Below are 27,264 nucleotides of genomic sequence, written 5' to 3' on the forward strand. Positions count from 1 at the left end.
CTGAAAGGAGCTGTAGTGCGAGTCAACCCCGTGACCTTTACAAATCCTCCAGCGCTGCCTGTCCACGTGTCGCCTCCACTGCTCATTTTACAGCGAGGCTTTACAGTTTATGGCCAAGTAAATGTAGAGACTTGATGTTAATGAGAGCTCCCAAACTCAATTACCTTCCAGTGGCTAACGGTGGCGGCTAACGCGACTGCTTCTGTTACTGCAGCCACATTACAAGAGACACAGTTAATAAGACACAGTAAACCTCTGCAGAATGTCACTTAAGTGTCTGCGTTTAGTGCTGCAGCGCTATAGGTTGTGTATTTTATGGTGCTATTACACAATAATATATACAAGGGTTGGCATGGCGCAGCGTGCTGTGTTTCAGACTTCCAGCGATGTTAATAAGGGGCTGAGTTCAGATGCTTCCAGCCCCAACAGTGAGTCACACAGTCTGGGTTTTAAGTAATCACTCTTTTTTTTCTTCTCCTCTCTCTCAGACACCAGTCGGGCCAAGAAGAACCAGGAGAGCGACGGCGTGGAGTACCACTTCATCTCCAAACATCTCTTTGACACGGATATACACAATAACAAGTAGGCACAACTGTGACTGGTAGAGGAAAACATGAGCACTCCACCTAACTAAATGTTTAGCCACCAGATTTTAACTTGAGACAATGTAAAAAGACTTCAGATATTCCTTTTTTCAACACTTTTAAAAGGTAAAACCTTACGCCGCTATACTTTGTTAGTACTACATTTCCAATATAGACAGTGCACACATGTCTATGAAAATCAGGTCGCATAAATCCTCCTATTTATGCAATTGTTATTCCCTACTGCAAATATATCCACTTAAAGGTGGGGTATGTAATTTATTTCAGAAACACTTTTTGTTATATTCCATGGAATGCTCTTAACATCCCGATGGCAATGAATATATTAAATGCTTTGAATATATTAAATGCTTTGACAATAAATACTTTAAAAATTAATCTGTGGAAGCCGTAGCGCTGTAAAAAGCACGACCAATCATTTTAGCTGGATGGCCTACCTGCCTGTCAGCCTTCCACCTGTGCACAAACTTATCTCGTGCCCTCATTGGTCATGTGCACGTTCGTGTGTGTTGGAGGAGGGGCTCTGTAAGGAAGTGGCAGATTTTTTCCGGTTGTGTATTTTCAAATTCTAGCGCACTCGAGCTGGTTTCTCCAAAATTACCTACCCCACCTTTAAGTACTTTTTATGTTGTATTAAGACTATTCACTAACTTTGCTACTGTTATAATATCGTGTAGTATTACTACTATTCCTCTAATACAGCCCTGTTCTTCACAGGCAGGTCAGAGTGTTCCAGAAGGCTTTTTCACTTTTGTGAATTTTACTATATATCTGGACCTTTGAACAACAATGTTTGGCATGTTTTCTTTAAAATTGCCTGAGACCAAAAAAGGATCTTTGGTGACTATGTTCCTCAGCTAAAGGATTAATTGACACATCTCCGAGCCCTAATCACATTAGAAAGAATAACATGTATTAACATGTACATGGAACATGTGTACACATATAGGTTTTTTACTTTTAAGTTAAGAATATGTGCGATTTGAGACCTGTCACCCCAGTGAAAACAACAGAGTCCCTCCCTATCTGTGCTCTGGACCACTGGAGGAAGTGCAGCAGCCGGACTGGTCCTGTACTCGCTGCTCTGCGGCCTCCCTGCTGTCGTCCGTGTCTCTGTAACTCAGAGTGAGCTGGTGTTGACAGGGCCGGGCCCTGTGTCGGTAACAGATCTCCAGACAGTGGCCCCAAGCCCTCCTGTCTCTGCTTCCTCCTTTCCTCAGGCGCTCTCTGTGAACGCAGCCACACCACGGGGCCCGCCTTGACATTTGTGGCCAACAAATTGAAATGCAAGTTGTTATAGTCCTGAGAATGATGGATGCCTTTCTGCTGGTCTCACACGAGCTGGAAAGGGAGGAGAAGATGATACACTGTAGGGTGCAGATACAAAACATTTATGCACGCAAACACAATGCATATGACATGGAGGGAAGCCTGTGGTGGTGAGGGCATATAGAGTGTCAGAGCATGCACAGGGAAGAGGGGAAAGGGGGGCTGTATATTTAGGCCATGTTGCGGTGCAGGTCGAGGCATGCGATGCTTTTTAGGGAGTCGGAGGGGTGAGTGACAGAGCTGTGATGTGGGGTGGATGCGTGGGACACTCCACGTTGAAATTACAAGGCAGCAAAGTAGACAAGGAGTGAGATGAACTTGTTTGCGTTATGCCTCATCGCATGCAGCAGAAACAATGCAGAAATAAAAGGTCTCGGAATTGAAACCACAACAACGTGTTTAGCTTGAACAACTTTCCCAAGGGAAGCCCTGTTCAGTGTCGAAATGGCAACAGTACATACTATAGCCAAACCTATATTGGCATGCTTTACTGTAATCTATATACCTTATATATTTGACGACTAACAGCGCAGAATTCTGTATGGTGTGAGTTTTTAAACGCAGGCTACTGTAAGCTCTTAAATTATTTTCCCCATAACCGAACATAGGTTTGTCAGAGACTTAATCCTACTCTCTTTAAAAAAAAAGCTGAGTAAAACTTTCTTACATGGGCAATTACCATAAAACGTTCTTTTTACATCAGTCATTCTGTCCGACGCTAGTCATGAGCAGACTGCAAGCATACCACATACTCCTATTAGCTTCAAATTCTTTCCACGTAGTTACTCTCCTCGCAGCCTTTTTTCCTCCATGTTTTCAGCTAAAAATACACCGGTGGCTTTTTTCCTCATGACAGCTGATTTGTGAGAAAAGGGGAAGATTATCTGGTGGAGAAGTGTTTGTTTACTCGCACACACAGTTACTAAAACCTTTGTGGATTAAAGGAGGGTAGAGTTTGGCATTCAGGGGCTTTGTGGTCTTTCTAGAACAAACAGGTGTTACTGATTGAAAGTGTTGCGTAGGAGATTATAAAAGAACACACTCCATACAAAACGTCTGGTTTTTAAGTTCAGAATCTTCTGTCCGCGGTTGAAAGAGTAATCCTGCTGTCTCGGTGGATTTGTAGGGTTTTTATATATCATTATTCCTCAAATGAATCTCCGGAGTGTGCTGACACCAGATTAGCATGAGATTCTAATGTTACTCCCGAGGGGCATTAGTGTTGCATTACATACTAATCCGTGCCCAAAAATTGTGTTTTCCTTTCTTGACAATGTCCTCTTTTCTCCCTTTCAATGTCTTTCACCTCTCAGGTTCATCGAGTATGGCGAGTTCAAAGGGAACTACTACGGGACAGGTCTAGATTCGATACGATCCGTCCTGTCCAAGAACAAAGTGTGTCTATTGGATGTCCAGCCCCATGTAAGTGACACAAACCCTTTCGCACCATCCCACCATCCCTCATTTTCATTTATTTTCCACCTCTGCCCCTATCAAAGCAAATCCCTCCCATCCCTGGATTTTCCTTAGGCCTTGGCTCCTTTCTAGGTTACCAAAGTGGGTTATAAAGGGGGCATTCTGAGGGAGCAATTACCGCTAATTTCCTCTATTTGAAGATTTCCTCTTGGGCTTATGTGTCTTGGGTGGTGGCGATCAGACCCCACACAAATGGCACGATTCCCATTAGTCCAGGGCCGGGCCCCCGTATCGCGCTGCCTCTGCCCCACCGGCTCCTCTCTGTTTGTTTTTGCTCAGTGGATAATGGCAGGCGTAAATACACCATTATATAGATTAGCCTGGCAGCTTCTCAAACCACCTTGGCCTGAGCAGCAATGAGAGTCAGCCCCTGAGCCCTGGGCTAAAGTGTGTGGGAGAGTGAGTCTGCGGAAGCTCATGTGGGCGTATGTACATATACGTATGTGCTTTATTTTGTTTTTGGCATACATCTGTTGTGTTGTGCAAGCCCGTTCTCCATCGTGACTCACGGGTCAGATCAGTGGCAGTGTCAAAGCGTGTTATTGCCCCCATGCTGACTTGTTGAGTGGCCGATGAGAGCTGAGATAAATGCTTCACAGCGGTTCTTCTGCTGCCCCTCCTTTGGCTTTTTATCCATCTTCCTATCACTGCCTATTAGCACTGTGGGAAGCCCTGATCGTGGTTCCAGAACCAGGGGAGAGCCTGAAGCCTGACGCCACCACTAACCACCTCTGACCTCTCCTCTAGCTCTTGAGAACCAGATTGGCGGTGTTGTGTCGTGCAATTGTCCCCAGAAAAAAGAGACAAGAAGGCAGGGCAGATGTGGACAGGAATGTATCCTCTGCTATCTTCTAAAAGAACCACATGTGCTACAAAACCAGAGGCCTGCTGTTAGCCTCACCCGCCCTTACATTGAACAAGTGGTTGCCATTCCTTTTGGCTTTTAATTCTCTAAAACACAACTACCCAGTGTAATGAGATGTGACCAGAAAGGCCAAACTGTTTATTTTCTCAGATTTATTTAAAAAAGATCCTTTTTATCATCTGATTAGTATCTACCCTCTAGTTTTGGAGCCACTGCATTAAAGAAACTACTCGTCTGCCCCTACTTCAATCAGCTCATGATTATAAGGTTGATAAAGGTTTATTCACTTACTCTCCCTTTGCTTTTACACTCCATATTGTTTCCTATCTTCAGACCATAAAACACCTGCGGACGGCGGAGTTCAAACCCTTTGTGGTGTTTGTGAAGCCTCCGAGGATCGAGAGATTGAAGGAGACCAGACAAAGCGCAAAAATGATATCAGGCAAGGACGACAAAGGAACTGCCAAGTCATTCACGGTAAGAGAAGAAACAAGGAGAATGTGTAATCCTCACACTGAATTTCTCAACGTAATATCTTGTTTAGAGTCATTTAAAGTGTCGAGCGTAACAGATGGGTCAGTTTTTCCTTGATTTAGCCCATCACAGGAAATCAATGATATATACTTCTCAGTGTGTTGCCCTGCTTGTGCTCCCAAACTGGATTTAACTATTTGTTAATGTTATTTAGATGACATTTAAATGGACTTTTAATGACCCCCATGAGGAAATTGGATCAGTATAACAGAAACTACCAGGATACAGCCAATAGGATATACATTAAATTAGGATAAATGGTGATATTTAACATACAGCCAGGGAGCAAATGTACAACAGATAAAGTGTGAGAGTAATTTAAATTGTATCCTCTAAAATTTACATTTCAACAAAAAGATCAGTCCGATGAAGGGTGTATCTAGGGAACAAACAGTCCAATAACGTGATGGTGTTTTACTGAAGCAGCAGATTAGCAGCAGGAAGAAACACTATCTGGACCCTATGTGTTCAATGTGTGTGTGATGAGGTCATCCTTTACACACCTTTATCCTGCTCCGATGCAGATGAAACCAATTAACCGTTGTACGATGCGGCTGTGAAGTCGCCGGGTGGGGGGGGGGTGATGGTTTTCCCAGCTCCATCGCCTGTGGTGAGCGCGTGTCTCGCTCGCCACAGGCAGCGCTAAGGCCAAGACTTGGGTCAGCAGCACACTGCGGATGGCCCGACGGGACACCATGGGGGGAGAGTGAAGCTGAGAGGCTGTCAGAAGGGGAACGGGGGAGGGGGGGGGTGTTGTGAGCTGTTCTGCAGGTGTAGATCCAATATGGTACGCAGCTAGAGTTTAATCAATGATTTATATATTTCTTAATTGAAAATAATGTAATGTATTAAGACATGGTATTTATTTAGCGCTTTTCCATTACATTACATGTTACTTATTAGACATGTAATACATTCAATACTGTGGACAATACCCACAGGAGCTATATGGGGTGAAGTGTCTTGCCCAAGGACACAAAGGGTGTTTCTCAATGTCGAGGAAGGCTGCTCCAGAGCCACTATTTCAAGCATACTACGTCATCGAGTGCCGCCGAAGGACTGTTCCAATGTCCAGCATACTTGGAATTCTACCGAGGCCGGCGTACTTCATAGCGAGAAATTTCGAGGCTGCACATGTGTAGACGCTGCGGTCTTAAAATCCCCACAATGCTTTGCGCACGGACCAATTTCCAAATCTTTGGCGGAAATAGCGCTCCATTTAAGGCGGGGCCTCTCATATGACGCACACCTGCACACCTGTTAGCCTGTTCCACAATTCTTTGTTTTCCGAGGCTAGGAAGGATTCTTGCCTCGCTTCTGAAGCAAGTGACTCGGAAGACATGTGCTACTAAGCAAGCGTCCTCGACATTGAGAAACACCCAGAGACATGTTCACTGCAGTGGGGGTCAATCACCGAACATCAGCGCACTATTCCACTGAGCCACAGCTGCATTTATTCTTTCCTACTTTTTAATATTCATCCTCTGTTCTTATTCCATTCTTACACAAAAATATCCGCCAAACCGTGATAAATACTTACTACTCTAAGTTTACAAACTTGCTTTGGAAAATTAAGTTCAATAATCAACAACTTTAAAGATTATATACACTAAATCTTAGGGAGTGAAAAATACATCCTATCCTGAAAAGATAAAGGAAAAATATTTTCCATAACCAAAATCAATAACCATTAAAAAATAATGTCACGTTTTAAAAAAGTCAATTCTTCATTGCGGTTGGAATTTGTAATCAAAACTTAAATCCCATCCAAAAAAGTCCTGAAAAACATTTCCTTTTCCTCATGTTGCTTGAAAAGAATTACACAAACTATTCAAGACAAATAAAGCAAAATTCAAAAACATGAATTCTGATCTAGATTGCAAATAACACATGGACATAGTCCCCAATTAATTAAGTTTATTTATATAATATTAATGTATTCTAAGTTTTATTGAGATCAATGTGTAGTTATTTGGGCTTTCCCAGAGTCACCCTCCCCATAATGTGTTGCTTTCATTTGGACATTTTAGTTCACTCTCAAACCTTTAAAAACGTCTACAAAGTCAGCTGGCATTAGTCCAATAGTGAAATATCATTTTTCCTCTGTCTGCTCCTCACTTCCCAGCAGGGTTCCAGAGAACAATGAGCATGGTGATTCCTATCAATCCGTACTGTGGCTGTACTCACTGTCCGTTTATTACCTTCTGCTCTCTCAAGTAATACAAATACACGTCTGTAAAACTGTGTGACAAGCAGGCATACTTCAAGGGGGAAAGAAACTGGTTCTGTGTAAATGTTCATGTACACTGACAGGACGTAAGCCACCTCAGATTTGCTATAAAAGGCTCTGAAAGAGGAGCTGTTGTTAGGTGAGTTGTCTCAGACATATTCTGTCCTCTGCCAGCTGTATATTCTGTCAGAGAGACGGGTCTGCTTTAATGATAAAAACTGAGGAACACACGGATCATTGTTTCAGCCGAGCAGTCTGACTTTAGCCCCATTGTTTGAGCTGGAAACGATTCAAAGTGGCTTTTTTTTAAAGGAGTGTAAGCACAATGTAGAAACAACCAAAAACTGTCTGATTAAATGCTTAATTCAGGCTTAGTGCAGGCTTAGTGCAGAGAATCACACATCTGAATACTTTGCAATCATTTTAAAATGATTTATTGGGATCTGCTTGGTTTTTTCTAAAGAAGACAGGTGTGTTTCATTGGGATCAATGAAGCAAGTTTCCCGCTGGGGTCTAAGTGTGTGTGGCTCCTTTAAAAGATGACAGCAAAGGCTGACACACGCCGTTCTCCTGAGGCACATTTTCCACTCTCGACAGAATTTACAGAAAAACGAATGCTGTAAAATCAAAAATATATTAGATAAAAAAAAAACCATAAAATCCTGATTTAAAAACCTGCAGTTTACTCAGCATGGACAAACATCAGTGGTAAAAGGAGCGCTAATAACCTCATATTGTGGAGTGAAAACATGTTATTTATCTGTGCTGGATAAGTACTTTAACACACAAGACGCTACATCATCTACTGTGGAAATTAAGCAATCTAATGGCAGTGGGGATAAATGAGCTGGAGTTTGGCCCTCGAGAAGTGGCATCAGCTCAAACTACCCTCTGAGGAGAGCGATCCAGCACGGATGAGCTGACGCCAAAGAATATCTACTCCCTGCTTCTTGCCCAGCTTTCCATTCGCCTCTATTACCTTCATTATATCCATTCCTCCGCCCCTTTATTTCGACTACATCGATCTTATTATTCTCCTCCTCTGTTTCTTGATTCTCTTTCCATGTCTCTGCCCAGCTCGCTGTCCCTAAAGCGGCATCCTGCTGTGATTAATGTTATTTTTACCTGGAATGGCCTAACTAGAGACAGACGTCCCTCGTGGACATGGAAACATTAACACAAAGCAGCGCAAAGTCTCCCGAGTATATGTAGCTGCAAGGACAGGTCAGAGGGGCTGTCGTCCTGGCGATGGACACAGTGGTCATTTGTTAGTCCAACGGTGGAAGTCCTGCGGGGACTTCGGTCCAGCTGAGAGAGAAAAATAGTCCCGCTGTGGAACAATTTTTTTCACAGCTCTACAAACCTTATGAGCTTAAAACTATCATATGTTCCACCCAAAAGACAATAGAGTATGAGATGTCGTCCACAGACCGCCGTTTGAATGTCAGCGCAAGTGAGTGTTTATATTTAGCCGCGCAGCTAATCCATAATGAAGCGGAAAACCACCAGAAACCTTCTAAAGTAACTCCTGGCTGGAAGAAGCGTCTCAAAAAAGGACTTTTAAACTTTAACTAGACCGTGTTTATGTGCGTACACACATTGTATGCACACTCAGCCTGTTTGTGGGTGTGTGGGCACATGTACAGTTTGTGTGTGTATTTAGGTTCCTGTGCATGAATGTGCATCTGTGTGTATTTATATGTGTGTGTTTGGCACAGGGATTCACTATAAAACCATATCTGTGCAGAAATCTAAAGTTGAGTTTTCCCAGTAAAAACATGAGGCTAAATCGGGGCGGCCACTTTAGCCAGGGCCCACACAGCTGAGACCAGAAAGCCTCAGAGGGCCATCGTGGAGAGATACCTGCATGAATACAGGAGCCCCAGATAGGCAATGTTTACTCCCACCCTGATAAAAATATGTTATTTGGCAATCCCTCGCAGTTATATGGTTTTATTATTTACACTGCGTAGCTGATTTGCATATTGACCTGAAAAACTCTGCAACCCTAATGTAGGATCTCTGGTTAAAACTGTCAGCATTCAATAAGTCATGCAGCTCCTATTTAATATGCAGCTAAGCTAAGCTAACCCTAACCCAGTATGTGTCATCCCTCAGTTACTATCTCTGCAGCCTTTCTTATCCAATATTCAGATACTACTTTACAGTGAAAGGAACAACCATTTATATCGTTTTTCCTTATAAAGTTAAATGAAAGTTTCAAGACATGCTAGTGGTATAGTAATACTGTAGCTATCGGTCCGGTTTTAGTCCCAGTTTATCTGTCATTATTATTTATAGACGTAGCCCGCTGTGTAGCAGCTTCACATGGTCCTAACAATGCAACTGCATCACCGCAAGCTGTCATTTCCCCTTTGCGCATATAAAATCCAGACCTGCAATAATGTATGTTTTTAAATGTTTGCCTTTTGAAAACGATGGTTATGCTTATTTTGAGTATATTTTCTTTTCTTTGTGAATTGGATAAATGTTTAAGGAAATGATGAAAATTCCTTGAGGTCACGTCGTTGCACAGGGAGGTTTTAGTACGTGGTCGGTGCCAGGGTTCATGTGTGGATACCATGTCTCTGAGAGGTTATAACGGGTTCTGTACGGTCCACTTTGTGCTTATTTGCGTGTTCAAGGCCGTGTAATTTGTGTTTACAGTATGTGGATATGTCTCCCCTCTTGTTTACTGTGGCCAGTGCTTTCTCTTCGCAGCAGATGAACTGTTTTGTCTTTAATTGTGCATCTCATCTCATTTTAGGTAAGCTTCCACTGTATATATGTGCCAGATTTGCTCCAGTTTGTGACTCTTACAACCTCAGAACCAGTGCCTGGATACGGTTCCAGTTACCTGCTGTGCGGGCTGAGGCTGGAAAAAGGAGTCTTTTTTATTATGGTCCTTGGTCTTGGAATGACCTTCAATCAAGCCTCAAACTGATGGCACTTGTCCCTATAGCCTGTTTTAAATTGAAGTTGTCTGAGGTCCTTACCACCAGCTGCTCTTGCAGTAATAAGTAGTGTACCTTTCTTACTGTCCCAAATGTGCACAATGTAGTGACTGCTTTTCGTCTTTTGTTTACTTAGTTGTGTTCTCTGTATTTTACATGTCTGTGTTATGTGTAATAATGTGTAACGTTGCTGCCTTCTTGGCCAGGTCAGCATTGTAAATGAGATTTTATCTCAATGCTTTTATCTGGTTAAATAAATCTCTGCTTTTATCACCTCCTCAAAATCTTCATCTCTCTGTACTCACATGCAGGACGAGGACTTCCAGGAAATGCTGAACACTGCGCAGACGCTGGAGACTCAACATGGCCACCTGTTTGAGAAGGTCATAGTCAACGATGACCTCTCGGCGGCCTTTAGCGAGCTGCGGTTGGCGCTAAAGAAAGTGGAGACCGAGACTCACTGGGTTCCGGTTAGCTGGACTCACTCCTGAGATCCACACAAAAAGAAAAGGGAAGGGCTTTGACAATAATATGCAGGTTTTTTATATCTTTCTATGTCTGCTGCAGCTGGTGTTGGGGAAATAACGGGAATAAAACAAGGCCAGACGGCTTCGTCGCCATACCTGAGCATCACAGAGCTAAAAATAATCTTTTAGCCTGAGATCAGGTTGGGTTTAGACCTCAGCTGTGTTCTGGATACGGATCTCCAGGTCTGACCAGATCTGACAGAGCTGAGGGTAAGGGCGTACGTCCAGAATATGGGTTCTCGACAATGATCTGGGTCTCAGTCTGTGCCACAAGAGTTGGAGCTCCATGTGGAACGAGCTTGGACCGCCAGCACATCAGAAACAGCCTCAACCAGGTCTCCATTTTTAGAGTGTTTATAACATTAGACCATTAGAAACCAAAGGGATTGACTTCTTTCTTCTTGGTGGACAACTGACATGCATTATGTCTGTCAAAGAACACAATCGCTTGGGGGAAAAGAGGGAGAAAAAGGAAAACACCTTCTGTCTTATATTTCTGTGCTTCTATAATGCTTCCTTGACTGTTACTCCAAACAAAATATTATCAGGTACACTCGAGAAAGGGCAGTAAAGTATAATTTTATTTAAGAGATTTTAATATATTTTCTAATACCCTCCGGGTGTTTTTTGCCTACATTTTATATACATATCTTTTAAAGTAACCTGATCTTAAAAATAGCAACATCTCTGACAGCTTATTACACCAGAGGCGTATCATCTTTCAGTAAACTGTTTGATTTCATAACCCTGGTCTGTACTTTCTCCCTACAAAGCACACAAAGAGCCATTTTATTTAGGTGTTATTCCATTTAGAAACGTTTTGCAAATCCACCCTTCATATGAAGGTGCCCAGCATAACAGCTTTGCCATTTAATGTCCCAGAACTGGACATTTTTGGCTGTCTGCTAGAAGAAAATGGTCACAATTGTGTTTTATTAGGGTGGAGTCTGTATTTTTATTCACATAAAAAGGGCTTCAGCAAGGCTGCTAATAGAAGGTCCAAAGCACACTTCCAGGGTTTTAATTAAATGCTAAGTAAGCCTAGCTGCTACTGACTTTATGAGCATTAGAAGTTTATTGCTGATTCTAGTCTCCTATTTCCAGCCTAACTTATTCATTTTTTACTCATAGCTTCTCTTTTTTAACTTCATTTTCAAAGAAGCTAGACATTAATCCTGGCTTTACTTTAATCATTAACAATGTTAGAGCCCTGCTAGCAACATTTTACACTCTAAAGGATTTATTTGCTAACTAATTTACTTTCTTGCAGATAAAGATTGATACCACTTCATGTCTACATATTATATATGGACCTAGAGTCAAGAGACAATTAGCCTAGCTTAGCTTAGCTTAGTTTAGCGTTGAACTGGAAATGGAGAAAAACAGTTAGCCTTGCTCTTTCTTGTGTTCAAAAATATGTAGCACCTTTCAGGTTGCGGTTAAATATACTTGTTTCTGTTTGTGAAGAACATGTTCATTTAGAATTTTTAAAGGTGCTCATTCACGTTTTCTTTTTACTTCAGAGTATAAGTTTCACAATGCTTTGTCGATGCTAAGCTAAGCTAATTATCTTTTGGCTCTGGCTCCATACTTAACATACAGACATGAGAGTAGTATAGAATCTTCTTGGCAAGAAAGCCAATATGTGTATTTCTCACAACATAAAACTATTCCTAGTAGTTATGTTTTTTTAAAGAGTCCAGCTCAGGTTGCATCGCCCAAATGTATTTGGTCTTCTATTCTTCCTTTAACTCCTACTCAAATATTTATAAATAAATGTGTCCATTTTTTAAAAGGGTAATAGGAGTGTTAATGTTCAGTAATGATATTTTAACACCCCTCATTTTGCCTCTCGTGTTTTATTGATTTTTAGCATCACATTAAGTTCCCTTTCAATGTATAATTGTACTTGCTCACCCATGCATATCTTAGCCCTCTGGCATCTTCTTTATAGATCAGAATCAGATATGTACAGTCTCCAGAAAATATTTGTAATTTGTTGCTGTAAATGAAATGCTGTTGTATGAATTTGCATTATTCTTGATAACTGCTACATTTTATATTAAAGAAAATCCAACTAAACTTGTATTTCTAAGGTGTCAACTGAATTGCTGTCTTCAACTGGGCAAATATTGAGAGCAGTGATGTGTGAAGTGGAAAAATGTTCCAGTGTTCCTGGGATTTGTGCCATTGGGTGCCATTCACATCTCTCTTTGTTCGGTTTTGGGAATAATATTCCAGCCACATCTTTCACAGAAGAGTGCACAGTTGTGCAAACAGAGCTGACACCTTTCATCCCGTAACTAACAGCGCTAGAGAGAAGTTAATGTCAATCACCGTCTGTGGCCATTTCTGAAATCATCTGAGTACTTTTCCTTAAACTGCAATTTAATTTGATAAATTAGTTATAAATTGTTATTTGGCTTGACGTTAGATTCAATAGAAATGTATTGGAAATCAGGAGAAGAAAATGTGCTTATTTCCAGTCGTTCACAATTAAACCACAAAAAGAATGTGCAACTAGATTAGTTGAATGAAATAGCGTGAGTCAAACCTCCAATGAAGCAGACAAACTAATATAAATGTGTTTGTTTCATGTATTAAATTAAGACACATTAGCCTCATGTTGCTACTTACAGATCTGATGTTTTCGTTTGCTGCTGTCTTTTGTTTCTTTAGCGGTGCAGAAACCTCAGCAGACGTTTAAGTCGCATGCTTCATGTACATCATGAATAATTTGATGAGTCTGTTTCTCTTCATTTTGCTTTTTCCATACACCATCATTTCCATCTCAGCCAAGCCATATTTTGAATTTCCGGCCTTTCTACTTGGTTGCGCAAATTGAAAATGCACGCAAAAAACAGACTTTTAGTTGTAACATCCAGATGGAGTCTAAGCACCTAAAAGAGACGTTGAAGATTTGGATAAAGCTTTAAGGAAAGGGCCTGAATCCAGTTACTGCTGAAACCACTAAAGCAATGCAGCCCAATTAAACCCCAGTGCCCTGCTACAGCTGTGTGCCAAATTACTAATTCAGATGTCACTGTACCTTTGAAAACAGTGGCTCTGTGAAAGGGTGGGGAGTCGGTGGGGGTGGTAAAAGGGGGCTCTGGAGGAGTCCAGCTTCTATCCAGTGACCCACTCGAGGATTCAATGGGCCTCCGCTTGATGAATTTCCAAAATAAATCCCCCACTAGTCCAAATCAGGTCGCCTAACCTTCACATTTCCTCTTTTCCACAGTGTTCACTTTGATGGCTGAGTGGAGCAGGAGAGAAGGGGGGGGGGTGTTTACAGCCAAGGTGGATAAAGACACAGTGAGATGGAGGCAGGGAAGGTCAGGAGGAGGTAACTGCTCTCAGTTGGGGTTAACGTAAGAACTGGTTATTCCATGTCTTGCTCTCTCTTTATGTCTTGCCTCAGTCAGTCTTTCTTCTTAATTAGGATAACAGAGTGACGGAGGGAGACTGCCAGCTGTATGTACAGGAACATAGACTCTCCCATCATGCCCTCTGATCTAAGGCAAGTAAAGTGAGTAGGTGAGTGAGAAAGCTTTTCCCCTTCAAGCTCAATGATGCGTTTTCAACACAAGACAAACGCCACCCTACATTGTTCTAAGTGGAATACTTGGCATAGACATTCTGGAGGTTCTAAGTGAGTGTAAATGGACATTTTCTCTCACGTCGTAATACCAAAGAAGGACCCGTGTTCTGGGCTTTTTAACCCAAAAATATCATGAGTAAAATGTTCTCTGTCAGACTTGGAGGAGCCAATGTAGCTCCTTCTCCAGTATTTTAGTTGTGACTATTATTCACTCCTCGCTTCAACCCATTAAATTCAAGTTTGTCTTTATTCACCTACTATCTCATCTGCTGTAGGTTTTTCCATGCATTTATTTGACTGAAGGTGTCAAGGGTGTCGAGCTATGTTTTGATAGCCCTCCGATTGCCTTAGAAGGGAGTGACGCGACTTGGACTCCCAAGTCTTGTTTCAGTAACAAACGATGAGCGCCTGATTCAGCGTCCTTAGAGGTACTGACGGACATTCTGCTTGCTCACTTGTTTCGTTGACATGTCATCATCCCGCGCCTTAAGTAGCCCGCAAGTGATTGGAGCCCGGATGCTGTGCTTTATTCTCTTTAAATTAGGACGACAGAAACACATGTTCGCAGATTAGGTATCCCTGGACAAGGATAACGAGAGGAATCAGCCCCATATGCCAAGGTACTTTAGCTGAGTTATGATGTAATAATGAAAAATACTATGTGCGTACAGTTGGGTCTGCGTATATGATGTATAAAACGGACCAGTAAATGGCATTGCCCTACAGTAAGTAGTAGCAAAAAAAAGGAGACGCTCTCGTAAATCTTTACTAAAGTTGTATAAACGTCTGCCTGCAGCCCATGACTGATTTAAGATAACAAATCCCTCGCCCTCTATTCATCTTTCTCCGTCATCTCTTGAAGAGTGAGCTGCCATGTGAGTGAAGGCCAAGCAATGGCTTCCCCAGCTTAGACATGGCGCTCACAGAATCAAACTGCTCTTAGTCTATCAGACGACTATAATAGTTTAACAGTTACATCTAAGGATTTATTGTAACAGAAGTCCAGCTTTAATCTCAGATTCCAGAGTTTAATATTGCAGTTATGGTTTGTGAATCGCTCTAGTTCTTTCCCTTTAGCTGTATATATTTTCATGCCCATAAATCCATGCATTAAGGGATTCCATTGTTCAGAAGATATGGTACCAAGCTAGACAGACAAGGGGGAATAAGATGTGGAAAAGTCAAAATGCCGTTCTGTCCTGTCATAGGGGTTCCTATTAACGCATTTTGGAAACCGTTGAAGTGAAACGTCTAAGTCTCGCGTTACGATATACACTGCAATCATTTAGATTTACTACGTTCAAATTACAGAGTCAGGACGAATATCCTGAACGGGGCTCAATGTGATAAGTCAGACAGATTGTATTGAGCATCAGAAGAGGGTAGTCGGGGTGAAAAGGGGAGGGGTAGCCAGGCTCCTGCTGAGAATCCTCATATTTTTCATAAGTTCTTGTCCTGAATGGGCCTTTCTTTCTCCTGCTTCTTTTTCTCTGCTATCCGGCTTTTTCCCAATCCTTTCATGTGGTGACTCAGTCCATCACCATGGCTCTACCGTAGGAGCCAGCCAGCGATGCTGCTCTGTTTTCCTCATCCCGGGTAAATGTCCTTGACCATTGGGAGACTGTTCTGTAGACTAATGGGGCTTCAGGCCAGGAGCTTCCGCCCACCCTGTCTCCTCAGCCTAATTAGCCCCACCATTACCTCATGTCTGTAGGCAAAGGTCTTCAGGACACGTTACCTTGAGCTGTATTCCTCAATTACAGGACTTAAGAAACCTGGAGGGTGGGGAGCGAGGAGTCAGTGGATGCCCTTCATTCCTCCGTGGCCTGAGAACGCCTTTCACCCTTATCAGAATTCTGGATAACAACACGCTCAGTCTAATAGCCGCAGAGCAGTTGGTCATTAATACTGGGTGCCGTATGTATACACTGCTTGATTTGGTTGCACAGGTTAACTCGTCTCTGTGTACTTTTGAAAATGAGTCCAAGGGGTAAAAGTTCATCCGAAGGGTCCGCTGCTCTAAAACATTCCTCTGACACATGTGGAGCTAAAGCAGGGTACTGTGGCCGAGGTTGCACAAAGGCATTGACTATGTTAGAGGAGTTTAGAGCTGTCCACCTGTATTTTCTTAAACTTTCCCTCCCGAGTGTTGTTGGCCTCTACCGACGCAGTTTTAATTACACGGACGCGGAACTGTCATCTTTAAAGTTGGAACCCTCTGGAGGTCAAGATCTTTCTTGGTGTGCTGCAAATTAGTCTCAACACAGCCCCTAGATGAGGTGAGTGAGAAAATATCACCTGCTTTCCAAATGCGTCTCTTTTCATTGCATGAATTGTTCTTTGAAAAGTCTGTATTATATGTTTCCAGCAGCGCTGTCATTTGAACAACCTCATGCAACTTTGTAAAACCCAATACATGCAAATGTAAGTAGCAAAACAGTGTTTCTCCATCGTCCAAGCATACACCACTCAAATGGAATGTAGCAGAGCGTCCAGCTGGGGTATGAGAGCCCAGCAGCAGTAGCCATGCTGACCCAGTGTAATGACGGTAAGTGGATTACAAGGAGGCCCTGGTCAATGGTCATTAATATTGAATCTGCTAAAGTTACCTCCATGTGGCAGCAGCTACACCACAGGGACGGAGCCAAGGACCTCCAAGATACCTGAGAAGCTCATTGCTTTTGTGTGCAGGGCCTCAGATGAGCTGACAGCCGTCTGAAACAGAAATGGACTGCAGAAGGATCGAGAGAGGTCAGTAGGACAAGTTCTTTTTTTGGATTAAGAGTCGATTATTGAGTTTCATAGGGTTAGGGTTATCTGTGCTGGCCTCACCACTGTCAGATTTATATTTCCATTAGACATATGACATTTCTGTGTCAGAGGTGAATGGAATTTTGTTAAAAACTGCATCTATTTTAGTGAACTTAATTTTGTTTTGCCAACATTTAAAAATACTTAATTGTATGGCAAAATCAAGTTATTTCACTAGAATCGTTGCAATCAGTGGTTTGCTTGCCAGCCAGGTCTACATAACCCAAGCTATTATTGACGGCCAAGTCAAACTTTCGTGAACTGAAGTAAAGCATGTCTTTATGAAAGTTATGAGGCATTTATACATACCCTACCGTTAGCAACAGGCTTGCTCACAGATAGTGCTAGATAGCTCACAGATTTAGTATGACCATGCTTGTGACTGGCTAACCCTAGCAAGTTCATAGCTGACTAGCATGATAGCAATAAGTTCATAAGCTACAAACTAACCAGCCATAACAGTGGCTATGTCAACAAGCTTTCAGCATTGTCTATATTACAATATTACAAAAGAACTTGTCCTACTGACCTCTCTCGATCCTTCTGCAGTCCATGACTTTTTACTTCACTTTATGGTGTAAATGGGCATTTACTCGCAATAATAGACACGCCGCAGCATAAACAGTTCTACAGGGACAGATTTCTCAAAATCTGGACAAATAAAACCGTAGTCCTTGCACCTGCAGTTGATGATGTCATGAACACATGTGGAGGAGTAACTTATTGTTGAATATTGAAACAGTCATCCTTCTACTGTTATCTATGGCTATATTAGAGCATTACAGCTATTTTATCCTTCACAATTGGCTGCCATTTAAGTGTTAAAAAATGTACTCTATATCTAATATACTGTCCTTCGTGCAGGTGTGCAACCTTTATGGCTTTTGCAAAAAGGTCTTGATTGCCAAATACAACATGAGATACATGTGTGGTCTTGAAAACGTTAGCTAATAGGAGAAACATGTCGGATTCCCCATAGATTTGTGAAGACATAATTTTGATTGCATATACTGTAGTTCCACAAGGTTAAATATCGTCACATTATGGATTTCTGCATTTATAAAAGCTGAGGGACACCTGACGAGCGTGTTCATGGTGTAACAAGCGCTCCCATGAAACCCTAGAGGTTTTTGGAATGTATACCTTTGCGCTTATGTGGGTTCAGGCTTCGCGCAAAGACCTTGTACCAGACATGTCGACATCACGTTGTTATTACCATGTTCTATGAAACATGCTGACATGTTAGGAGCTCTTGGCATCTCTGTATCAACACCTTGCAGGGTTGACAGCGCTCAACCCTGATCATGACAATCACAGATGAATTGCTAAATGTGTTCCCAGGGACTCAATGTAAAGGCCCCTGGACCGACACACTCCACTGCCGTGTTTTGACAAGTTGTCATCTTTTTTTTTGGATGGCTAGGTATGAAGAGGAGCACAGAGTGGCTGCGTAGACACTCACTGTGTGCTGTTTCTAATCAAGCGCTCGCCCAGCCTTGATGGCCTTCCTGTCCACCTGGGAGGTTTCATGAGAACTCACGTGATCCCAGGAAAGGATAAAAAACAAACAAAATCAAGGCTGAGTGGATTAAACCAACCAAATCATAGGGAGAGAGACTTTCTTTTTTGTAGAGCAAGAATAACAAGAAGCAGCGTGATTTTGAAACGGGTCATGTCCCTTTATGAGGTGAGGTAATTTCCAATAAGGAGCCATAGGTCCTGTGAGGAACTGGTCCTATGGCTTTGCCAATATATTATGTGTTAAGCAGACAGGAGACTGGGCTACAAGGCCCCGTCTAAAGGCCAGAGCTAGTGAACGGAGGACAGATCTGTTCAACACAACATATTCAACTGTCAGAGTCATTGTGACTCTCATGAAAGACACCATGTGATGGAGCCGTAAGACAAACAACCCACAAAAGTGATCCCCGTTCCCAACTAATAACATTTATTTTTATACTCAAGTGTGATGACTTTCCGACCTCTGAGGCGTTTATGAGAAAGTGCAGCATTAAGTTGGAAAAATAAATGGCAGCCGAAGGGGACATCTGACAAGAAAGGCGTCAGGAAAATAAAGAGATGCTTAGGGCCTTGTTAGTCAAAATCCAGAGGCGGGAGAGCAGGAGGGAGTTCTTCCCAGCAGTCCGTCGGAGCCTGTGTGTCATGTGTTAGCAGGTGTTGATGGTGGGGAGTGGTGCTGCAGCGAGCTCTTGAGGTTTTGGCTACCGACAATTGGTCCTAATGAAAGATGCTCCACAGGGGCTGGTGTGAAGCCAAGCAAAGGTTGAGAGAATGGAGCGCCATTTTAACCAAAGCCATCTGAGAGGAGGAAATGCCCACAGTCCATATAGTCTGGCTCCCTGGCACTCGGACCACTCTGCAGCCCTCCAGAGGGGCCGAACCGGACCCCCTCCCCTCCGCTTGTGCAATGGAGCAGCAGCGGAGCTCACACGAAGGCCACAGACAGACTGATTGGTCTTCAGAGCAGTGTGATTACACTTCATTGTTAACATTGGAACAGCTCTGACTTGCCTTTTAGTGGTTTGTTGAAAACTTGTACAGAAACGAATTGTATTTTCCAAATGTTAAAGCCTCAAAGTGGCTATTGGGATACTCCCGATTGCAGCTGTCCTCTTCTTTTGAGAACTATTAAGGCTACTGTTTGGGAAGAAAAGGCAATAATAGCGACAATATCAAGCTTTTTCTGTTGGATTATTTACCTTCCTGCTTCTGCAATAAATTCCCCAGACTGTTGCTGAAGGCCTAAAAGAAGATGTGCCAAATGTCGAGTCACACAGGACCTTTAATGGTCCAGAAATTATGGTGAAACATATGAATAGTTCTTGAATAGGACTTTATCTACACTACAGGCTAAAACATACTTACAAATACAAATAAGTGAATGAACGAAATACTATCATCTTGAAATCTGCAACTTCTTACTGTAGCAAAATATCAAATGACATAAATGTCTCATGCAGCAGACTGGCCAGAAGTTATATTTGACACTGATTAATTACACTATAGAGCACCTTTTGCTATTTTAAAGTTGAGTGCGTGTTGCCGGTAAAAAAAACAACCCTTTTCTTATAAAACAGTCTTCCTGTGCAGTAACACGGACAGTGACAAAGAAATAAACCAAACATGATGTTTTATATAACGCCTATGTCATCTTTCCATAAATGACTCAAGGGTTAACCAAAGACTATTGATAGCCTTCAGTCATGTACGCTGACACTGCAGGCCACCCTGGAAGCCAGCTGATGTTAAACACAGAATAAATCCTGCTGTGGCTGCCTGTTAATCACAGTATGAGGTTGGCTGAGCACATGAGGAAAAGGCCAAGTGACGGTCAGGCATGTTATGGAATTCAGCATGGGGAAACTCAACTCAACTTCGCAGTGACTTTCAAACCTAAACATTCATATTTGACTCAAATGTCAAAATGATGTTTTCCTCCCCCATGTAAAACAATAAACTCTACATCAGCTCTGTGCTGACCAAGAAGTGGATGGCAAAAAGAGTATGTTTAACATTGAAATGTTTTGCTTTTCTAGAAGTAGAAGTAAGACACAATTCTGCTATATAACATAAGTACTGCTATAAGTACTGCAACATTTTGTATTAATATGATTGTATATATATTGCAAAAGTTATATTGGGTGATTAATACCACTCTCATATCTGTTTTAAATACACAGCCAAAGCAGGGAAGACAGCTAGCTTGCCTCTCCAAGCAAAACTACAATGTGTCATTTTGACATTCCAAACTAACAAGATACAACATGGAAGGATTGAAGACTGAGCTACTGTTACCCTTCAACATAATATATTATGATATACTATATTTATAGTGAATTATAGTTATAGAGGTTTAGGCAAAGCCAGCTGCTAACCTTTTCCCAACCTGTTTTTATGCTAAGCTAAGCTCATTGTCCCCTAGCTCTAGCTTCACATCTAACGTCTCATCTAGTCCTCAACTATTCAATTTAAACATGAATAATCCCCAAAATGTTGCAAAATTACTTTAAAGTTTTTTTTCCCAGTTTACACTTTAACCGACCCGCTCACATTCATTAGAAATAGAACCTGTGACAAACGTTAAGTAAACATTTTTGCATAGGGATCATTAATCATACTTTATTAGAGGACAAAAATGATGCTATTGCAGTTAAAGTACGATCAGATCTATTGTACCACTTCAATACAAATACTAATTCAAACTAAAGGAATACATGAGAGTAACAGTTTGAACTTACTTCAATTGGATTGCTTAAGAATAACATAGGATAACCAAGACTAAATATAGCAGTGACAGAGGTGTGCTGGTCTTTGTTAAAGTGATGAACAACAGAGATGTTTCGGGGGGAAAGTCATCTCCTAATTGCATTTGTCTGTCTCTTTCTCTTTTCCGTGCCTTTCACAAGGATGTCTCATTATTTCCAAAGAGCAATATTACTCTCTCATGCTTTTTCTGATTGGATTGGCAGCGCCCAAACGCTGGAAGCACACCAAGTTAAGAGTTTCATTCAGCACCCCCTCCCTAATGATGGGAGGACAGGGAACCAGCCTCTTCTCTCACTACACTTAACAAGTCGCCCTCTTTGTCTGTTCTCACTCTCTCTGCCCGTCTCACAGCTTTTCCATTCCAATCTTCCACTCAACGTCCATCTCCATCTCAATCCACGTGTTCTTCTTCACCCCCCTTTCCAAAAACAGGCCTAGAACTCCCTCCTCCCCTGTCCTTCCTTGCTCTTTATTACCTTGCCCACGCTCTCCTCTCCTGTTTTCAGCTGCTACCTTCATCCTGAGACAGGGGAATGTAGGAACAAAGGGACCCTGATGTCTTCCTGGAGAAGTTCTAAAACAAAAGTCAAATTGAATTAGAGCTCTCCGAACATTAGCAAAAGAGGCAGTGCCAAACTCAGACGTCCTCTTAGAACGCACTCTCACAGAAATAATTACAGCAGAGATGAAGCGAGGGAGACAGAGGATAAAGGAGGTGAAGGCAGGAGAGAGGGAATATCTCTTTTGTTGTTTTAAGCGTGCTGAATGTCTCCAAAGAGTAGAACCAGCTGCTATCTCCAGGCAAAGAGAAGAAGGAGCCCGGGCAACGCGACCCGTCTAGCAGAACAGATTATGCCAGCTGAAGGGTATTTAGAGGCTTTTATCTAGTAAACAGGTCAAGGTGGGGCCAACATATCCTCACATGAACCAGACAAAAGACAGCTTTTGCAAGTCTTTCAGAACATTGTGAGCGTCTATCCCCCCCAACGCCAGCAGAACTAAAGCAGGCTTACTAACCAACCAAGTGGGAACCTACCCTGAACCCAATGACCTGAGCATATACGTTGATTTAAGTTATTTCATTAAAATGTTCCCAGTACATTTGCACTGCTTTAGTGAGATATCAGCTGAAAGGCCTCCTAATGTTGTGGCCTTAAATATCTGTTGGTGATGTCATAACCATGTGACGGTCCAGTTCAGTCCACCATGAGACAATGAAGCTAAGGTCGACTCCATTGTATAGGCTTGTGATATTGCTATCCACACCTACTGTAACAATAATATAAACAAATACAACAGGGTTTTGTCTAAACGCCCTCTTACTTTCGGCATGCGACCAAAATGCCGATTTCCCCCGTATTTCCCCGTATTTTAAAGTGATGGCAGAAATCAATATTTCTGTTCGTCAAAAACTGTATTATTACTCCTAAAGTATGAAAACCGTGTCAAATAGGCCGACAGACGGCATAGGCAGCTTTGTTTTTACGGAACTCGGACGTCACGTTGATGTTGACGTCCGCGGCACCATCTTGTATACAGGCGTCATGTTCTCGCGAGAATTGATACTTCTTATAAGATCAGCGCCACCCTCATACTATATTTTTCTAGAAAAACCCCTGTTCAAGATCTGTTCTATATTGAAGCCACACACAGCTTCAATATACTGAATTACATCTGCTTTTCAATTGTTTATTTTTACGTTAAATGACAACCTGCAGTTTTAAAGAAAACACTGTATATGCCAGTCAGGGGTGCTGAGAATATTCAAGTTTATGATGACTTTCTCTAAGATGTGTTTTGCGGCCACATGTGCTCATTCAGCTTTTCTGGAAATCCTTAAAAGCGCTTGTAAAGCGCCTACATGATTTCCAAAGAGGAGCCAAGTGTCGGCTTTCAGAAGTGCAACCAACATAAACAAAGTGTGTTTTAAGTCATGTAGATGTTGTCATTGGTTTTGCCCAGAAGCCCTATGGACATGAATCTTGAATTATTTCTATTTTTGACAAGAGTCCATCCACTCCAAAGAAAGCACTGGCACTAAGAGATCGCCACTTGAAATACATATTGTGCACAGTATTTAAAAACCACAATTGCAGGTTTATGTCCAAGAAGCTCCAGCAGTGATATTGTTGCAAAATCATATTCCCAACGGTATCAGGTTTTGTTTGCTGGGACTCATTTAGAAACGATTTTGATAAAATGTCATGTTGCATCCAAACTTTGAAGACAACTTGAACCATTGCAATCATTATCCTTTTTTATTTGTCGCTATAACCTATCCTTTATACCTTTATTTAGATGAGTGACATGCCTCAATGATGGGTTAATATGTAGATATTATCCCGGCTGTGTGTGTATAAGAAATAATTATGATTAGTTTTCTTTGGTTCCATTATCACTCTTGTGTTTCAATGTGTCTCTCGTGCTAGTGCCTGTTTAAACAGTCAACGAACCAGGCAATTACATATAACTGGCGAATGATCTCATCAAAAGATCTTTTTTTAGCAGTTACCCAGAGTCAACTATACGAAAGTAACAAAAGTGAGTCATAAACTTTTCCTTGGAAGAAATGTACACGACAGCCCCTCGAGCTTCTTGTCCATCACGACTCACCCATGCTGAATCTCATTTAAAAGCACAGGGGATTATGGGAAATGACAGGCGGGATTGTGGAGCTTTTTACAACGGGACAATGTGGTCACGGCCTCTTGTTAGAGTCCCTTTAACTGTTTCTATTTTAGAACCCGGTGGATTAGAGCGACACATCTCACCGGTGCTCATTACAATGACCAGTGTCACAAAATGTCCTTTACTGCTTTTAACCGCACAGCCATGAGCCACACTGAACTGGTTTTGACACGAAGCCTGAATAAACATCCCAGGAGGATGTGAATGCATCGGGGGAAAAATACAGGAGATACGCTCACAAGCTCCCTTTAAACCAGGAACAGGAACAGTAGTCAGCGCACCTCCTCATCATCACTCTTGTTACTCACGCACAGCTTTTGTGTATGTTAAATGTGAGTGTTAATTGAGTAGTGTGGAAGTTGCACACACTGCGAGCGGATGCAATCATGATGTCCATGTGTATGGAGGTTGGCCGCTGTACCTTTCTGTGTGTGTCGTCAGCGTGTTTCCATGCAGTTCAATCAGCGACTGAACTCAGGCATTGGTGAAAAAGCACTCGTGTTTATTATGCTGTATTAAGTTTTAGTGGAAGAACATCTAAGAGGGAGCAGGTGCTTCTGGGCTCACAGCATATTTGTTTTACTTTGTAAAGGGCCCAGGCTGGGGAGAGCGTTTAATTTAATCCTTAAACGAACAGCAATTAGGCTCGCTAATGAGGCCCAGGGTTAGATGTATTAAGACTCTGTTTATCCTGCTTTCCTTCCCTTTTTTTCTCCTCTTCCATCCGTCTTTGCATTGTTTTTTACTATAAGGAAAGCTCAAACGCACAAACTTTACGTCAGCACTGTCTGAGCTCCATAGCCCCCCCCCACTCCAGCACTTAATACAGACAGTTTGTTCCAAATCAAATACCTGGAGGGGGAGGCAAACATAAATCTAATCTTTTAAGAACAACATCCATACAGATCTCTCTTGATACTACTGATGAGCTACTACTTCTCCTACCCCTGCGGGATTCTTGGTGATTGATTTACATGCAGGCTCACTCCAAATTACCCAAAACTGTTTCATAAGAAAGTAGTTCCACCTGCTGTGCCGCCATCGCGCCAAGCTAAAAGGGAAAGGTCTGTGCTGCTGCTGGCAGACAGTGTGACAGACAAGGCGGCATACGTTTGTGCTTTTAGAGTAAAGGGGTTTAATCACATTAAATTAAAAGACGTCTGCATTTATAAGGAGAATGTTTCCTACCATGGTTTGGGGCCTGAAGACATTTTTATGTTTCTGTCCCTATCACTTTTGAGTGAGTTTGAACAGAAAAAAGAGTATAAAGTAGGATTTTCTAGAGCTGTTCATTTGCCGTATTTGCAAATAATTTTCTTTACAAGCCACCATGTTCAGTGACTGTCCTCATCCACTTTAATTACTATTCTGCAAAAACATATGCTACAATTGGTGTTGCTTTTACACATCCAAAAGTACAATGTCTTTATCAGTGGCTTTTCCACTTCAATTTGAACATTTCCATGTCCAAAATAAGGCTTAACATACTCGTTTGGATTGGTGTATCTACGTTAAACTGAGTGAACCTGTTTGCCGAGTCTAAACAGAGAGTATCCACCCAAATAGACTGTTTTCACTTGCCAATGTTTGTCTGCAGGACACTGCCAAACCAGTAGTGAGAGGGGAAATAGGCTCTCAAATATGCGGTCATGTGGACACTCAAAAGGGAAAGCATACAGGGATATTATTATTATGACAGCATTTTCCTTGACATTTCGCAGACTCTGACCATGCAAGTCACAACACTTGCATTTCTACAGTTACAGTTCACACAGGTAGTTTGCATCTGCTCTGTACACATAAATATAAATAATTCTATTTCAGTTTTATTTGTATTCTTTATATATATTTTCCTTAATCTTATTTTTGTATTCCAAACAACATAGAGCAATATAGTAATGGTAATGTTTCATTACACTAAAAGAGATTATTAAAAGTTTGAGTTTAGTCATTTTTTAACCAACTCGCGTTCCGTTGTATTTGGTTGTATCATAGCAACCAAAAGGGTCGGATATTGCTGGGAGAGGGCGCGTGTGGTTTCCATGGACACGGTTGATACCAAACTTACGGTAGAAGTTTAGAAATAGACAAAAACCTAGAAGTACACGGTAAGTTTACATGAGTAGAAGTAGCAAGTCATGGTTAAAACTTGTAATATGTGTTTTTTATTGACAAGGAAAAGCGCAAAGTAGTTGTAGTTAGTCGAGAGTAAGCTAAAGGCTGTGTATTAGCTTTGCTAACGGCACTACACTAACGCTTAAACTAAGTTAACATATTAAACGTTGGTACTTAAACCTCGACATTGTTGTAAAAAGGAAGAGCTTGACAACTACCATGTAAGCACGTGAGCAAGTATTCGAATTCCCTACTGCTTAAATATATTTCTTAAAGGTAAATAATATTCAGAAAACCATAATTTTAGACGTTATTTAACACCATAAACTCAACGTGCCTTTTTTAGAACGTTAGCTGAAATGTTAGTTAGCTTTTCAATGTATTTTCACGCTTTGATTGAACGGCAAAAATACGTATGAACAATTACTTTCACTATAATTTAATCTGAACATATTTTTTAAATGAATCATTATGGCTATGAACTGTTGGAAAATAGTTTGAAACGATTAACAATTATCTTAAGCCTAAATTAACATGGTCAGTTAAGAATCCAAACTCTTTATTCAATTAACTATTATATAAAGCAAAGAAGAAATAGCTAATCATTACACTTAAAAAATCAAACAATCTAATATCAAAGTAGTCTCAGAAATAAAGCATGACCTCTCAATTTTTCCTCATGAGCCCCAAAGCCAACAGATGACAAATAATGAGTTTGAGTAAAGTGACACACCGTTTAAAATAGTGTTGTTTTAATTTTTTCAGTTTCAGAATATCCCAGCCGCTGCTATGGGGCAATCACTGACGAGGGCAGCCCAGTGGACCCCGGCCAGCTCTGGTACTGGCAAACTTGAGTCCACGCCAATGAATGAGTCCTTGTTGAAGGAAATCCTGAGCTTTGCTGAGCAGTTCGGCTCCCAACACCCACAGGAGGCCTTGCATGTGTTTCAAGAACCTCTCCAGTGGAGTACCACTTTAGTGGCATCTGATTTCAAAACAGACTATGACATCAGGTTGGTCTAATCATGAGGCAGGCAGCTGGTTGGCCGGTGTTTTCAGTATTACGTGTCTGTGCAGGATATGCTGTCACCATGGTGTCCAAATGTATTTTACCTTGGCTTTACTCAAAGCAGTAGGCTATAATTAATTTGTTATTCAGCTTCAGTTAGACTACATTCCCTTTTATTTCTTCAGAAGTTCTGGTCCAGCGTGTGGTTAGCTTTGTATCTTGGAAGTGGAGAA

General features: G+C 41.7%; 2 protein-coding genes across 4 annotated transcripts in view; both read left to right on the plus strand.

Annotated features, from left to right (window-relative positions):
* The window catches only part of mpp7a (membrane protein, palmitoylated 7a (MAGUK p55 subfamily member 7)), a 138,171-nt gene extending 125,569 nt beyond the window's left edge, over positions 1 to 12,602 (plus strand). For 2 of the 3 annotated variants that reach the window (XM_034132388.1, XM_034132387.1), the window contains 4 exons: positions 489 to 582; positions 3,248 to 3,356; positions 4,609 to 4,752; positions 10,305 to 10,484. In XM_034132388.1, the coding sequence (XP_033988279.1) occupies positions 489 to 582; positions 3,248 to 3,356; positions 4,609 to 4,752; positions 10,305 to 10,484 (527 nt within the window). Of the gene's footprint in view, positions 1 to 488; positions 583 to 3,247; positions 3,357 to 4,608; positions 4,753 to 10,304 lie in introns of all 3 variants that reach the window. The other variant, XM_034132386.1, reaches the window with a different exon arrangement.
* A 13,352-nt stretch (positions 12,603 to 25,954) lies between these two features.
* Positions 25,955 to 27,264, plus strand: part of armc4 (armadillo repeat containing 4) — a 40,656-nt gene continuing 39,346 nt past the window's right edge. Inside the window, exons 1-2 of the mRNA XM_034132564.1 lie at positions 25,955 to 25,976; positions 26,788 to 27,035. Of these exons, the coding sequence (XP_033988455.1) occupies positions 26,812 to 27,035 (224 nt within the window). The 5' untranslated portion in view covers positions 25,955 to 25,976; positions 26,788 to 26,811. The remainder of the gene's footprint in view (positions 25,977 to 26,787; positions 27,036 to 27,264) is intronic.

The sequence above is a fragment of the Trematomus bernacchii genome, unplaced genomic scaffold, assembly GCF_902827165.1.
Source record: "Trematomus bernacchii unplaced genomic scaffold, fTreBer1.1, whole genome shotgun sequence".
Lineage (NCBI taxonomy): Eukaryota > Metazoa > Chordata > Actinopteri > Perciformes > Nototheniidae > Trematomus > Trematomus bernacchii.